General features: G+C 48.2%; 1 protein-coding gene across 7 annotated transcripts in view; it reads left to right on the top strand.

The window, feature by feature from the left end:
- Positions 1 to 312: 312 nt before the first annotated feature.
- Positions 313 to 14767, top strand: part of KIT (KIT proto-oncogene, receptor tyrosine kinase) — an 84418-nt gene continuing 69963 nt past the window's right edge. For all 7 annotated transcript variants that reach the window (XM_036416101.2, XM_036416084.2, XM_036416119.2 and 4 more), the window contains exon 1: positions 313 to 456. In XM_036416101.2, coding sequence (XP_036271994.1) covers positions 387 to 456 — 70 coding nt within the window. In that variant the 5' untranslated portion in view covers positions 313 to 386. The remainder of the gene's footprint in view (positions 457 to 14767) is intronic.

The raw sequence follows: 14767 nt of genomic DNA, 5'->3' as shown, positions 1-14767 counted from the left end.
GCCCGAGCGCAGCACAGGGGAGGAGAGGTGCAGAGAAGGGGCTCAGGGTCCGGAGCGGGAAGCACATGCCGGCGCGCCCTCCTCCTCCTCGTGGCCTCAGTCCCCCTTCTTCCCGCCCCCCCCCCCTCCCCCAATGTTTAAACGGGGCGAGAGAGCCGGGGCCAGCAGCGGACCGGCGGGAGGAGATCTGGGCGCGGGGGGAGGGCCGGGCAGGGCGGCGAGGAGGGGCGCGGGGAGGGGCGGGGCCGCGCAGGGGGAGGGCTCGGGGAGGAGGGGCCGCGCTCGGCGCTCGCGGCTCCGGGGGCTCGGCTTTGCCGCGCTCGGTGCACTCGGGCGCGAGCCGGACCCCGGAACGGAGCTCCGGTCCCCGCGCAGCCACCGCCGCGATGAGAGGCGCTCGCGGCGCCCGGGCTTTCCTCGGCGGCGTCCTGCTCCTCCTGCTCGGCCTCCAGACAGGTGGGCGAGCGCGGCGGCCCCGGGCCGCGCCCCCTCCGCCGCTGCCTGCGCCCCGGAGAGCTAGCTCCCCACTCGCCGGGGGTGTTTCGGGGAGAGGTGGCGGCTACCGGCTCCTCGTGCCCGTGCGTTACCGCCTCCTGCAAGGTTCCAGGCGCCCCTGGAACTCTCCCGCGCCCAGCCTCGCTCACCTGCGCGCGGAGCCGCCGCCGGCCCCGGGGTGGGGGTGCTCAGCTGGGGTCTCCCCGGAATGAGGGCGGCGAGGGGGGCGCTTAGGCGCGCGCGGGGTGCAGGCTGCGGGCGCAGGTTGCGCCCTAGTTCGGGGCTGCTTTGGTGCCACGGGCGCGCGGGGGGCGCAGCGGCGGGCGGTCGGGTAGTCGAGGGTTCGCATCCCGCGTCCTCTCCGCCTTGCGAGGAGCGGCGGCCGCTTCCTTTTGTTAAAAGTTGAGCGCGAGCGGCCGACCCGCGGGGGGACCGGCCCGCAGGTTCCCGGCCGCGCCGAGGGCAAAGTTGGAGAGCCCCCCCTTTTCTCTGGCTCGGTGGCTGCCCGCCGCTTTCTGACCGCGGGCGTTCTTTGTGCCCCGGAGCCGGGGACACCCGATCCGCTGCCGCCTCTGCCGGCTGCGTGGTCCGGGGACACGAGGCGGAGACCGCGGGGTCCCCTCCCGGGACACCCCGATTAGGCTTTGGCGCGGGGGGCGCGCGCGCGGCGGGGAGCGCTGGGGCCGGACCCCGCGAGCCTGGAGGTGGTGGCTCCCGGCAAGGACAACTTGGGCGGCGCGTGCAGGAAGCAGCCGCTAGGTTGCAGACTTTGTGCTTTTGGAAATCCCATGCCGGGAGGGAGGCTGCGGAGGTGCGGCTTCTCGCTCGCCACGCGCCTCGCTCGGAGCGCCGGCCGGGCAGGCAGGGCCCCAGCGCGGGGACACGGAGGTCCCGGACCCTGGCTGCCTCCGGGCCCGGCCAGGGTGCCCGGCCCGGCTGGCGGGGGCTCCGCAAGCCCCTCGAATGGGTGTCTGCGACCTGTAATTGTAGGTCCGTTTTGTTTGGGAATCTTGAGATTTGCAGCACCCCCTCCCACGTGATATCTGTACTTAAGAGAGGTCGGAGGGTGGGGATGGGAGGTTGGAGTGGAACTTTTCCAGCAAATCTTGGATTTTTAAAGCTGTGGTGGAAATCCGGTTAGATACGCTTGGGAACTCGGGTGTTCAGGTGGAGGGGGAGGATTCGCAGGCTCCTGGAAGCCCTCAAGCAGATTCCTGCCCCTTCTCCCCCCTTTTCCTGGGAGTCGCTGGTGCGAGAGTCAGTGCAGGTCGCCGCCACCCATGAAGACTCGCTCTCTCCCAGGTCACTTTAGTTATTATTGTTATTGTTATTATTATTATTATTTAGCGGGAAGGCTACTCCGATGATGTAAGGGTAGAAAGTGAGTCTGAGCTGGAAGTCAGGGGCTCCGAAGGAAGCGTCGCTGTGAACTATTGTTGTGGGACCGCCTGGACTGCTGCTGCTGGGTTTTCCCATGAAGTCTCAAGATGCAGCCTCCTGCTTCCCGACCTGGCGAGGCATTGTGAGGGCTTTCCTGTGGGGGAAGAGCTTGCCTCGCGTCTGGACCCTTGTGAGGTGGGAGGGATCCGGAGCCCGAATTCAGATTCCTGAGGCATTGGATCGCCTAAGCTTCCAATGACACGTTTGGTCCGGACATCGTTGTGTCTTGGCGCTTTACATTTCAGTTAAGATAGGTGAATGGAACCTCCAGGACAGGGCACTAGAAAGACAAACCACACAGAATAGTTCCCTTTTAAAAAACGAAGTGAATTAATTGCTTCCTTCTTCCCCATAATTAGCCTGCTCCATCCAGTAGATGTTGGCAAGGGGAATTTTAAGGTCTGGCTTTAGGGAAGGAGGCGGGGGTGTGGGGTGTAGCGACAAAGCCTTCTGCTGCCCTCTGGTTTTGCTTTTCTCAACGAGGTATTGGCGGTGTGCCCTTGGCAGGTTGCTTCGATTCTGGGGAGTCCTCAAGAGGACAGGGAGGCAGCTGCATCCGGAAGGGTCCTTTGGGTCTGGAATTCTCCTCTTCCCGTATCCTTGGTGTGGACTCGACACCTTGTCTGACCTCTTTCCCTGATTCCTTTCTGCCTCCTTGAAATTCCTCTGCCCCTGCTGGCCACAGGGACCGTTTGGTGGTACCTTCCTAGTGCAGGGACACGTGGCTTGTGCTGCCCTCTCCTCAGTCCACGTGTGCCCATCTACAGTTTTGCTCTGAGGGCTAGGAGGTGCCACCCTCTCTCCTCTGAGTATTCACAGCCCCGGTGCCCAGCAGGATGGACCTGCACGGAGTATGAATCATGCTTTCCCCTCCCTCCGCTCCTGCAGGTGTGAGGCCATATAGATCATCCCAGCAGCTGCACGCATTCTGGATGATTATCCTGTCGGAAGGAATACGATGGCCTGATAAAGGGATCCAAATAAGTCATCTATCCCCACTCCGGTCTTTCCCAGTCACCCACACGTTTATTCTTACGGTTTTATAAACCACGTAGACCCTGTCATTAGTACGCATTTTCTGTGGTGCCTGAAATTCACAGTAGGCGTTCGGTACATCGTTGTTGACCTTCATTTGGAAGCGGTGTGCCCAGCTCTGGGCTGGGGCCTTGACCTGACATCTCCAGTCCCCTCAAGCCCCAGTCATGGTAGACATCATCCCTACCGTTTTACAGCTGGAGGAACTGGCTGGGGGATATGTCAGTTCCCCAGATAGTCAGCAGCGAGGCCTGAGGTTAGTCCCCTCAGAAAGGGAGATAAGCTGTCACTAACAATGGTATCTCTGTTGAACAATTTTCCACCCCCCCACCCCATTCCAAAAAACAAAAAAAAACGGTCTTGGCGTTCTAAACTTGGGGCACACTTGTGAGAGAGAGAAAACCCTCCGTCATGGGTCGTCACACTGTCCATGTACCCTGGGTGAGCAGGATGCGCTCTAAGGGCAGGGCTGCCGCTCACAGCTCTGATTCTCTCACACGCTCTGTGGGGGAGCGTGCCAAGTGTTTTGTGGCTTCCCTCGGAGCATGTTTATGCACAGATGTTGTTGTGGTGATGGCTTTTGCTGCTGTTGTTGACAGCCCCTAGACCTTGCTCATAGGATTTTGACTCATTTCCTTAAGCCTTCCCCCAGCTGATTAAAGAAGGGCAGCAGGAAATGAGCGGCAGGCAGTGTCCTCAGTGGAGTACTGGAAGCCGGACCCGCAGTATGGGGATTCTGAGGCTGTGAATTTTCTCCAGGGTGAATTTAGTTTTAACCATCGACAGGTTAGGACATGGAAGGGCTTTATTTTTGTTGTGTTCATGTGTGGTGACGTTTACAGAAAGGGATTGAAAGGTATTTGAAGGAATCTTATGAAAGGAAAATTTCCTATGCAATTTCTGTAATTTGGATTTCTTTATACTTTTTTTCCCATGGCTGCAAATCCAGAGTGGGGATTACCACAGGTACAAGTTTGTAGGGATAAATCATTGTTGAAAGAAGAGGGCACTTGTGAGTAAGCCTGTCTTAGCACCTCTGATTTCTGATACTTTGGACATGAGACAACCCATCTTCTGACTTTAGACTCTTAATAAATAAAGAGAAGTTGTAAGCTGATAGCCCAAGGACATGTTTTGTTTGGCCCACATGATACTTTTTAAGAAAACATTGAGGCAATATTTTAAAAAAATACAGAGAATTTATATCCAAATCTCTTGAAGAATTGGAAAACCGCCCCTTTAGATAAGACCTGGCACTAAATGCTTGCGATGCTTGCTCTAGCCAGTGGTCTGCAAACCGCGGCTCGAGAGCCACATGCGGCTCCACGGCCCCTTGAGTGTGGCTCTTCCACAAAACACCATGGCCTGGGCAAGTCTACTTTGAAGAAGTGGCGTTGGAAGAAGTTTAAGTTTAAAAAATTTGGCTCTCAGAAGAAATTTCAATCATGGTACTGTTGATATTTGGCTCTGTGGACTAATGAGTTTGCAGACCTCTGCTCTAGGCAATACTGCTCTCTACTGCCAGTCCGTAGGCATTAAGGCATTTAGCTGGGGCCCTGGTGAGCCCAGGGGGGACTACCCAGCTACCTCATAGAAGGAGTACATGGCCCACGGAGTGAAACAACCTTGAATTAGTCTGCTGGCTCTGCAGCTGACAGTTTTGTAGCTTTAGAACAAGTTGCTTAACCTGCTGAACTTCACTTTTTCATCCTAGTTTTTTTTTTTTTTTCTTTTTTTTTTTCTGTGTGACTTTGGGAAAGTTAATTAACTTCTCTGTGCCAGAAATGTGTTGCTACATATGAAGTTTTTAGAATGGCGTTGCCTGGCAGGCTCATAGTTCAACCTTAATATGTGTCAGCCAAAATTTATCTGTAAAAGAGGAATTATTATCATCCCTCAGATGGGAATAATGTCTTCATTTAAATGATTGCCATAAAGATTAGAAAGAGATTCTTGTAAAGATGCTTGGTGCAAGGTCTGGGACAGGATGGGCACCTAACACATGTGTACACTCCGCTGGTGTGTGGAATTTGCTTCTCTCTATAACCCTCATACGCAGGTACCAATAAGTACTAACTTGACAGCTTATGAAACGGAACAAACTTTAATTTTTGTCTCGATTTTATACAGCTTTTGACATAAAGTTGGGAAGCACTAGGTTTAGAGATTGAACAGGTCTCGGGGTGGGGGAACCAGAAGATTTCTCCAATGAAAACATTTATACCTGGAAATCTTTCCATTCGTCTTATGCTTACATTTTGGTTGTGAGACACTTTTGTTAAGTTTCTTCCATGGCATGCCTTCCTGTCAGCTCGATTTTCAACAGGTTTTCAAATTTCAAAGTTTAAGTTGACTTGCTATGTAGGGCCAGTGGCATTAGAGTTAACAGCGTGGCCTCTGAAATTGACAGCTCGGGGTTCTAGTCAGCTCCACACAGGTGTGTGATCTGTGAAATGGGCACGGTGGCATAGGGCTGCTGAAAGGAGTAAATGAGTTATGCACATACAGTGTCCCTCATGGGACATTTAAAAAATGGAAATGGTTTTAAACCAGATTAACTAGAAGTATGTTTTGATATTAAAATGAAGTATATATATTTAATGTCTAGTTTGGTGGGGTTTTTTTGTGTGTGTGTGTGTGTGTGTGTGTTTTTTTTAAGCCGATAGTAGTGGTAATGCATACTTCTCTTCCTTGCTTTTTAGTTAACCTTATTTGACCTGCTTTCCATTAAAGAGGTTACAGATTACTAGATAAGAGTTTAGGAGGGAGAAGGCCTGTAAATGGCCATTTTCTCAAGGTGAGTAAGTAAGTGTAGCTTTCCTGGGTCCCCTGAGCCCTATTACCTTGAACGCTCCTTGAGGTCAGCTATTCTGGGACTGCCTTCCCTGGGAGCAAGGGGCCTCGCTGAACTTGTCTGTTGCTCCAGGCTGGACACGGAATGGGGCTCCGTAAATATTGGTTTAGCATCCCTCCACTTCTCCAGCACTTGCAAAGCACTTTGCACGCCATAAATGCTCAGTAAACATTTCGGATTCAGTTGAACAAAGATTTATCAGTCTCTCTGCCTTGGTTCTTGCAGGGATGCCAGGCATTGATTGGCAAGGGATGGGAGAGGGACAGTCTAAGAACACAGTCATGGATTCAAAGTAGTCTTGGTGTCTTAAGAAGTGGAAGGAAGGGGGAGGCAGGGGGAGATGGGGGAGGTGAGCCAAGGCAGGGAGAAGGACTCCTGCAATAATGTCAACATTTTAATGAAAAAATAAAAAAGTACAAACAAACAAGTGCAAAGTGCTTGGGCAAGATTTAAGAGGAGAGGTGTTTCTGTCTGGGTGGGTGGTAGAAATCAGGGATCGGTAAAAGTGTCCGTGTGGGAGATAACATTTGAGATTAGTTTCTAAACCTTAAAAGAGAGCAGGTAGAGTGTCTGTAGTTGAGGCTTCAATTGGAAAAAGCTACAGAAATAGAGAGCAAAACATTAAAATCTTTTTTAAAAAAATATATTTTTTATTGATTTTTTTACATAGAGGAAGTGAGAGGGATTGAGAGCTAGAACATCCACGATAGAGAAACATCGACCAGCTGCCTCATGCACATCTGGAGATGTGCTCATAACCAATGTACATGCCCTTGACCGGAATCGAACCTGGGACCCTTCAGTCCGCAGACCGACGCTCTACCACTGAGCCAAACCTCTTTTTGAGGCTTCCCCAGTCTTTCTCTTGGTGTGATGGTTGGGGTAGGAGTGGGAGGGCTAGAGGCTGGAAAGGTAGACTCTTGATTCAGCCTCAGGGGACATTTCGTGTTGAGTTTGGTCCAGATTCTAAAACAAACTTCGAAGTCCAGGCCAGGGCGGAGGTGACTCAGTAGTGGTCCTCGGCCTGTGTATTTAAGTCCAGGGCTGCTCGGCCTCTCCACAAATGTCCCGAAAACTTGGACACCCCAGTGGGCGGCTAAGACTAAGGAAGAGATGTGTGTTTGAATTTTAGTAAAATACACCTAATATAAAATTGACCATCTTAATCATCTCGAGGCGAACTGCTCAGGAGTGTTCAGTACATTCACATTGTTGTGCAACCCATCTCTGGGACAGTTCAGCCTGCAAAACTGAAACTCTGTACCCATTGCTTCCTGTTCTCTCCCGCCCCCAGCCCCCGGCCACCATCATCCTACTTTCTGTCTATGAATTTGAATGTTCTAGGAACCTCATGTAAATGGAATCATCCAGTGCAGGCAGTCCTTGAGTTATGTCGGACTTGACACAGGTCATTTTGTGGTTACGTCTCCATCTCCCATTTATTTATATATATATATATATATATATATATTTTTTTTTTTTTAATTTAATTTTATTTTTTTCCCTGTCATTTCAACGTATGCACATATGTGCTTTATGTTTTTTATTATTTATTTACCACAAGTAAAGGCCAGGAATTGTTATCTTTCTTTTAAATTTTTTTGACTGTTTCACTTCATTGCTGCTGTGAATGTGCTCCATCTGAGTGGTGTAGGTGCTTATGTAGGTGGGTTCCGACTTACAGTGAACATCTTGTTACGTTGGGCCGAAGGGATGGATCTCCGACATAACCCAAGGACCTGCTGAATTTGTCTTGGTGACTGGCTTATTGCACTTAGCACAGTGGTTTCCAGTTGGTATACTGCAGAAGCACAGTGATGTGCCACAAGTATTTTTAAAATATGCAACGCCAAAACCGGTTTCGCTCAGTGGATAGACCTGCGAACTGAAAGGTCCCGGGTTCGATTTTGCTCAAGGGCATGTACCTTGGTCATGGGCACATTGCCAGTAGGGGGTGTGCAAGAGGCAGCTGACTGATGATTCCCATTGATGTTTCTAACTCTCTGTCCCTCTCTCTTTCTCTCTGTAAAACTCAATAAAATATATTTAAAAAATATGCAATACCTACTAGGCAGAGGCACTGACCTCTTCTTCCTTAGGTTGTCAAATAAAACAATGACAGTATCTCACACAACAAAAGCCATCTGGTGTGAATAAATAAAACGATACCCCTTTTTTATTTTCAGATTGGAAAAAAAAAAAAAGGTTGTTTTGGTGTGCCACAGAATTTTAGTAATTAGTTTGTGTACCACGAGATGGAAAAAGTTGAAAATCGCTGCCTTAGTCTAATGTCCACATGGTTCATCCATGTTGCAGCCTGCGATATGTAGGTGTTTGTGCATGTAGATACTACCACATTTTATCCATTCCTCCATCGAGGGACACCTGGCTACTTCCCTCTTTTGGCGAAAATAAACAATGCTGCTGTGAACAGGAACGGACCAATAACCTAAGCGAGAGCTTCTTTTCTGAGGCCCCTCTGAGGGGCCGAGGCAATGAGTTGGTGGGGAACTGGGGTGACCAGACTCTAGATGAAGAAGTGAGGGAGGGCCTGGGTGTTAGGGTGCGGGCCCTGGAAAGGAGAGACGGCACATAAGGGATGGGAGAGAGAGAGAAAGGTGACAGACTTATTAATTCAGTTGGCATATTACAGGCTCCTGGGATGTGTCAGGCACTAAAGAGATCAAGGGAAAGGGAACAGAGTTATTGCAGGTGTGGATAACTGGGAGAACTGGTGGTGAGGTGGGATTAACGGAAAAAAACCAACCAACAAACCAACAGAACTCTGCTGTGTTTTCTCATTGGTCATTCACAGGCTGCATGGACTGGAAACTCAGTTCTACAAGTGGTAGACACACGTGAAATTCTTTTTAAAAAAATATATATTTTATTGATTTTTTACAGAGAGAAGAGAGTGGGATAGAGAGCTAGAAACATCGATGAGAGAGAATCATCGGTCAGCTGCCTCTTGCATACCCCTTACTGGGGATGTGCCCGCAACCAAGGTACATACCCTTGCCTGGAATCGAACCTGGGACCTTTCAGTCCACATGCCAGTGCTCTATCCACTAAGCCAAACCGGTTTCGGCTTACACGTGAAATTCTTCCTAGAGTCAGGTCTGTGTAAAAAATAAAAGCTGAATCCCAAAGGTCATGGAACATGGCTCTATGGTAGGATTTAGGGATTATAAAGAATTGTATATTGAAAAAGAAAAGAAAAAGAACAAAAGAATTGTGTGTTGTGCATCAGTGATATTATATAATAAAAAGTGGATTTCCATGAGAAGAATACATAGCAGGAAGATACAACCCTGCTTGTCTTCTCTGCATTAGGCCATGTAAAAAGGATGTGTATAGGTTTCGTCAGGTAATAAAATGGACATTCTGGACACAGAACAGGGCATAGAGTTAATTAAAGCTTTGGGAAATGGCTCCTTTGAAGGCAACTTGAAGAAATTGGATTTATTAAGCCTGGAGTAGATAAGGTGAAGGAAGGTTTAGTGAGTGACAGTCTTCAAATATTTGTAGTAGGTGAGTGAAGAATGGGACAAAATGAGAGTCAACGGCCCCAGAAGACAATTGAGATTTTTTTTTTTAAGGAAAGTTCTTTGATTGGAAGGGTTGGGAAAGACTGCATTGCATCGTAGGGTCTTCTCTGCAGGTACGAGGAAAGCCGAATCATTTTCATGTTGAGATGGTTAGGTCCTGCCCACCTCAGGTAGATTGATGACCCTTAAAGAGCCTGTCTGAAATTATTTTTAAATATATATATATATATATATATATATATATATATATATATATTATTTATTATTGATTTTTTACAGAGAGGAAGAGAGAGGGATAGAGAGTTAGAAACATCGATAAAAGAGAATCACCGATCAGCTGCCTCTTGCACACCTCCTACTGGGGATGTGCCCGCAACCAAGGTACATGCCCTTGACCGGAATCGAACCTGGGACCCTTCAGTCCGCAGGCCTACACTCTATCCACTGAGCCAAACCGGTTTTGGCATCGGCTGAAATCATTTTAAATAAAACAGCCAGCTCTTCTTCTTTTGTCACTGCTTTGGCTGTGGGGTAGAGTGCTTCTCATAAATTCTGGGTAGACTCGAACATGATTCACTTATCTTACTCTCTTCACAATTTTTGGCCATATTGAAAATAGCCAATAAAGAACCCACAACCTGAAAATGGATTATTGATCTTTTGGGTGTGTGTTGGGGGGAGTAGAAGGAGGGTGTCTAACCACAGAATGAACCGTGCAGTGTGATAGCTTAAGCCGAGTGCCAAAATAAGGGAAAAAAAGTAGCAAGTTTGAGGTCTGGAGAAATCCATCATCTGCTGTAATTAGCCTTTAACCTAAAACTGATGTGTGTTCTGTGATCGCCTAATTCTTGATCATTTTGAATTAGAGGCCAAATGTGGCGGCCGAGATGCCTGTAAGCAAGAGTCCTTCCCGCTCGATCACTCAGGAATGGGTTCTTCACTGTGTAGCTTACCCACCATCCAACTCTCCTTTCCCCTTACCCTCTTTCCCTTTGGTCATGTCATGGTCATGGCTCAGTGACACATATGAGATCAGCCAGCGGGCGGTCCAGGAGGGGGAAGGTGGTAGGAACAAAAGGCAATGCAATAGCTTTGGTTGTGTACATCATTTTGCCTGTTCTGGTGAAATGTACAATATGATGAAGTCTGAGACGTGATCTCCACCTTTTCTGGAGCTGCGGGACTGTGGGAAGATAAGTGGTGGGGAGATGCTCAGGTAGTGAGATTTGTAATCAGATGTAAGTGATAGTCCAGGTGGGGAAGCTAGTAGGGGACACTCATTTTCAGAGGCTGGGAGGGATGGGCCTCGCTTCTGGAGCTGAATGGCCAATGCAAAGGAAAACTTGGGCCCTGGGTTCGTTTTGAGCGGGCAGGAGTCGGTCAAGGCAGCAACAGCACAGGCAAAGGGCCACCGTCCATCAGAAGACTCCTGTGGAAAGAATCCCTGTGGAGGCTAGCGGAGCATGAGATGGGATGATTTCAGGGAACTCATGTTTATATATTCTTCAATAATTGTATTTCCGACAGTGCCCCATATGTGATGCGATGTGTGGTAGTGTAATGTGGTCAACTAGTAACGTAGAAATAACTTTAAAAGATCACACGTTTGCATGTTTTACCTACATTATGTGCACAATTCAAATCCAGAGCGGTTCGAGAATATGTACTTTGTGTTACTTTTAAGTTTAGGGCTAATTACAGTGCCCACCCTGCCTACTCCTTCACCCTCAGATGAAATAACAGCTTTTGTAGATTCAACATCTGATAGATGATCTTTAACTCTACTTATTAACAGATTTCAAATATTTAGTTAAATGATAAGTGGGGTATGTAGCAGTCTGCATAAATTCATTTGCTAATCACAAACAAACAAAAAGAACAAGACAAACCAAAACCAAGCCAGCATCAAGCAAAACCCCCAACCCCTGATAAAGGCCCTGTGTCGTTTAGGACATATTTAGTTCCCAGGCTTGCATTAGGAAGTAATTAGGGACCCTGGTTACTGCTCACTGCAAAGAGGCTGTTTGCGGGAGGCACGAGCCTTCCATGTCAAGAAAAGGTGTGAGTGATGACACTTGCCAAGGAAAGCCTTGCTCTTGATCATGGGGGGGAAAATAATAAGGAAATGAACAGACTCCTTTTCTTGTATCTTTTAAGTTCTCAGTGAGGTGAGCCAGGTTATGTCAGAGGGTGTTAAAACTTCAGAACAAGCCAGGGCTGCCAGTAATTCACATATAATGGCCTTTGTAGAGCCTTAAGCAGAGAAGTTACTTAGCAGAGGTAGAACAATGGAGGTGCCAACACAAAGAACTTTGGAAATGACTTGGTGTCTCTTTATTGGGAGGAAGTATTTATAGATAAAGATCTAAGGTAGATTTAGCTTCTGGGGAAAACTGGTGGATTTTAAAATTGGGATAGGTGGGTGGTGGCATTGTTTATTATTTGGCTAGTTTTTTTTTAATAGTTTTATTAGTTTCAGAGAGGGAGGGAAAGAGAGAGAGACAGAAACATCAGTGATGAGAGAGAATCATCGATGGGCTGCCTCCTGCAGGCCCCCTACTGGGAAATGGGTCCTTTGAAGACAACTTGAAGAAATTGGATTTATTAAGCCTGGAGTAGATAAGGTGAAGGAAGGTTTAGTGAGTGACAGTCAATTCAAATCCAGAATATGTACTTTGTGTTACTTTTAAGTTTAGGGCTAATTACAGTGCCCACCCTGCCTACTCCTTCACCCTCAGATGAAATAACAGCTTTTGTAGATTCAACATCTGATAGATGATCTTTGACTCTACTTATTAACAGATTTCAAATATTTATGTGACCCAGGCATGTGCCCTTGACCGGAATCGAACCGAGGACCCTTCAGTCCAAAGGCCGATGCTCTATCCACTGAGCCAAACCGGCTAGGGCTAGTGAGTGTTTTTAAGAAAACAAGGCTTATTGTTTTTAAAAAGTTGAGGAGTAAAGACTATGGGTATTTTTAGAGTGATAATTTTTAGTTTGTAAAATGTTTTAGATGTGTTTCCATTGTAATTTTCGCAAGGTAGATTTCTCTCCTTTTTTAAAAAAATGGCGATGTTGAAAATCGACCTTGGGAAGATTTTCATTTTAAGAAATGGCCTGGTAAAGCCACATGGGTCTGTCTTTAGGCTTTTCTGTGGTTAAATTAAAACAGGATTCTTAATCCAAAATATGTCTTTACAATAGCCACTTAAAAATGGCTAATTGGGATATTTAAATGTTTTTCTACTTATTTTAATGTAGTCGGTATATTTACTGCGGGGAAATAGAGACATTTTTTAGCTTGACTAAAATGCACGAGCTTCATAAAAAAGAACCCCCCCCCCTCCTCCTGCTTTTTAAAATAAACTAGCATATGTAGAAGGGCTTATGCATTTTTTTAGTAGATCGGAATGCATTCCAGCATTTTGAAGGGACATTATTTAGAACGATCACCTCAGTTTCAGAACAACTGCCTTCTACAGAGAGGCTGGCCCAGGGAATGGACCGGTGGATGGAGACATGGATGGGATGGGGACCTGTGCCTGCCATCAGGTGAGGCAGGCCCCTTCCCTGCCCCCCTCGGCTTCTCTGTGTCCTTAGCAGAGACCTGGAGCAGCAGCGCTGGCCCTGCATCTGTGGTGCCTAAGATTTACAGCTTCCCTCTGTGGTCCCTCCTGTCTCTTTCACCGGGTGACCCAAAACCAGGAACTCATAGATGTGTTCACAAATACGTATTGACGCATCGAGCACACCAGGCAAACATCCTTGTCCTCTTGGGGCTTATGGTTTTAGTGCAGTGGTCGGCAAACTCATTAGTCCACAGAGCCAAATATCAACAGCACGACGACTGAAATTTCTTTTGAGAGCCACATTTTTTTAAACTTCTTCTAACGCCACTTCTTCAAAATAGACTCGCGCAGGCCGTGGTCTTTTGTGGAAGAGCCACACTCAAGGCGCCAAAGAAAACTGCAGGTGGCTCGCGAGCCGCAGTTTGCCGACCACGGGTTTAGTGAATTCCCTTCCTTTCATGGGCCCAGGCCCACAAAGAGCCCAGGAAAGGGGGAGGGGAAGGTCTAGGGTCTCATAGAAAGCAGCTTAATTTAGCTTTTTCTCAGTTCTTTATTACGGTTAGTTAAGGGAGGGGCGGAGAAAGGTTTTCTCAGGGTCAGGAGGAACCGGGTTCAAGATGGGAAAGAAGGACCAGAGAAGGCAAACCGGGAGCCACAGGGACGGGAGAGGGACGGGACAGGGACGGGACAGGAGCTCGGGTTAGGAGCTTTTTGAGGTGTAAGTCCTCTCTGCCAGGCGTCCTGCCCTCGGAAAGGCTGAGCATCCTCCCTCTGCTCAGCTGTCGCCTGCTCCAGCCTTGGCAGCTCCCTGAGGAGGTGTTCTGACGGAGGGTTCCCAGAGGGGGTTGCACAGACAGGTGTCTTCGCTTTCAGGACTTCACGGAGCCCTGAATGTAACCTGCCCACGTGGTTTGTTTGGAACCATTTCCCTCAGAAAATACCAGAATGCCTTTTCACAGCTGAGAGAGAGATGCGTCAGGGGCCCAGGCTTGCATGCATGCATGCTCTTCAGTATGTCTCCAGGGCCGGAGGTCCGTCTGCACCTCCTTTTTAGTGGTTTCATCTTCGTCTTGTTAATATCTGACCATCTTTGGTTTCTAACCCGTAGCACTCTGTGTCTGGCAGAGTGACATTTAGCCACCGCCAGTCATACTGTGCGTCACGGGTCACCTCTCCTGTCACACGATGCTGGGCTGGCCCGGGTGAGGGGACATCAGGTTGCCATCATCTGACTCATCTGGCTTTTTACGTTTTAGCCTTAGGGTGGCCTTTGTGGGGCCCATGAATGATAGATAAGCTCTTCCGGTTTCAAATCGAGACTCCCCAAATAACAGTTGACACTTGAATTACTCAGGACTGGAACGGTCCTTCTCTGCCAGTTGTTGGGGGGCATGCAGTTAGGACTCGGTTCTGCTAGGAAGGAACCGAGGTGAAGAAGCATCCAGGGACAGGAAGTGGTGGCCTCTTGCGTGAAGGGCAGCTCTGGGTGAGGGCGTTAAGGAGGGTTCCTCAGCTGCCAGGGCTGATGTCAGGGACAGACTTTGATGAAGCTACCAGCTTTGGTTATTATACAAGGAGGGGTGCTTAAGAAAGCACATCTGATGCTGGAAAGTACTTGCTCTAAGCTTGGAGAAAGGCTCTAGGGTTTCTAAGCCAGAGATTTTTTTTTTTTTTAATCTAGTGTAATCATTGATAGCCATTCGTTAGCACCTATTGCTTTGGGTGAGACTTTTCGGGGCCTAATTCTAAATAGGCTTTGTTTAAGTTTGCTGTCAGTTGTGACTGGGGAATAATTAAAAAAAAAAAAAAAAGTAAGGGTCCTA

The sequence above is a fragment of the Pipistrellus kuhlii genome, unplaced genomic scaffold (assembly GCF_014108245.1).
Source record: "Pipistrellus kuhlii isolate mPipKuh1 unplaced genomic scaffold, mPipKuh1.p scaffold_m20_p_1, whole genome shotgun sequence".
In the NCBI taxonomy this organism is placed as follows: Eukaryota; Metazoa; Chordata; class Mammalia; order Chiroptera; family Vespertilionidae; genus Pipistrellus; species Pipistrellus kuhlii.
Note: the sequence above shows the minus strand (reverse complement) of the source record. Positions and strands in the feature narration are given on the sequence as shown.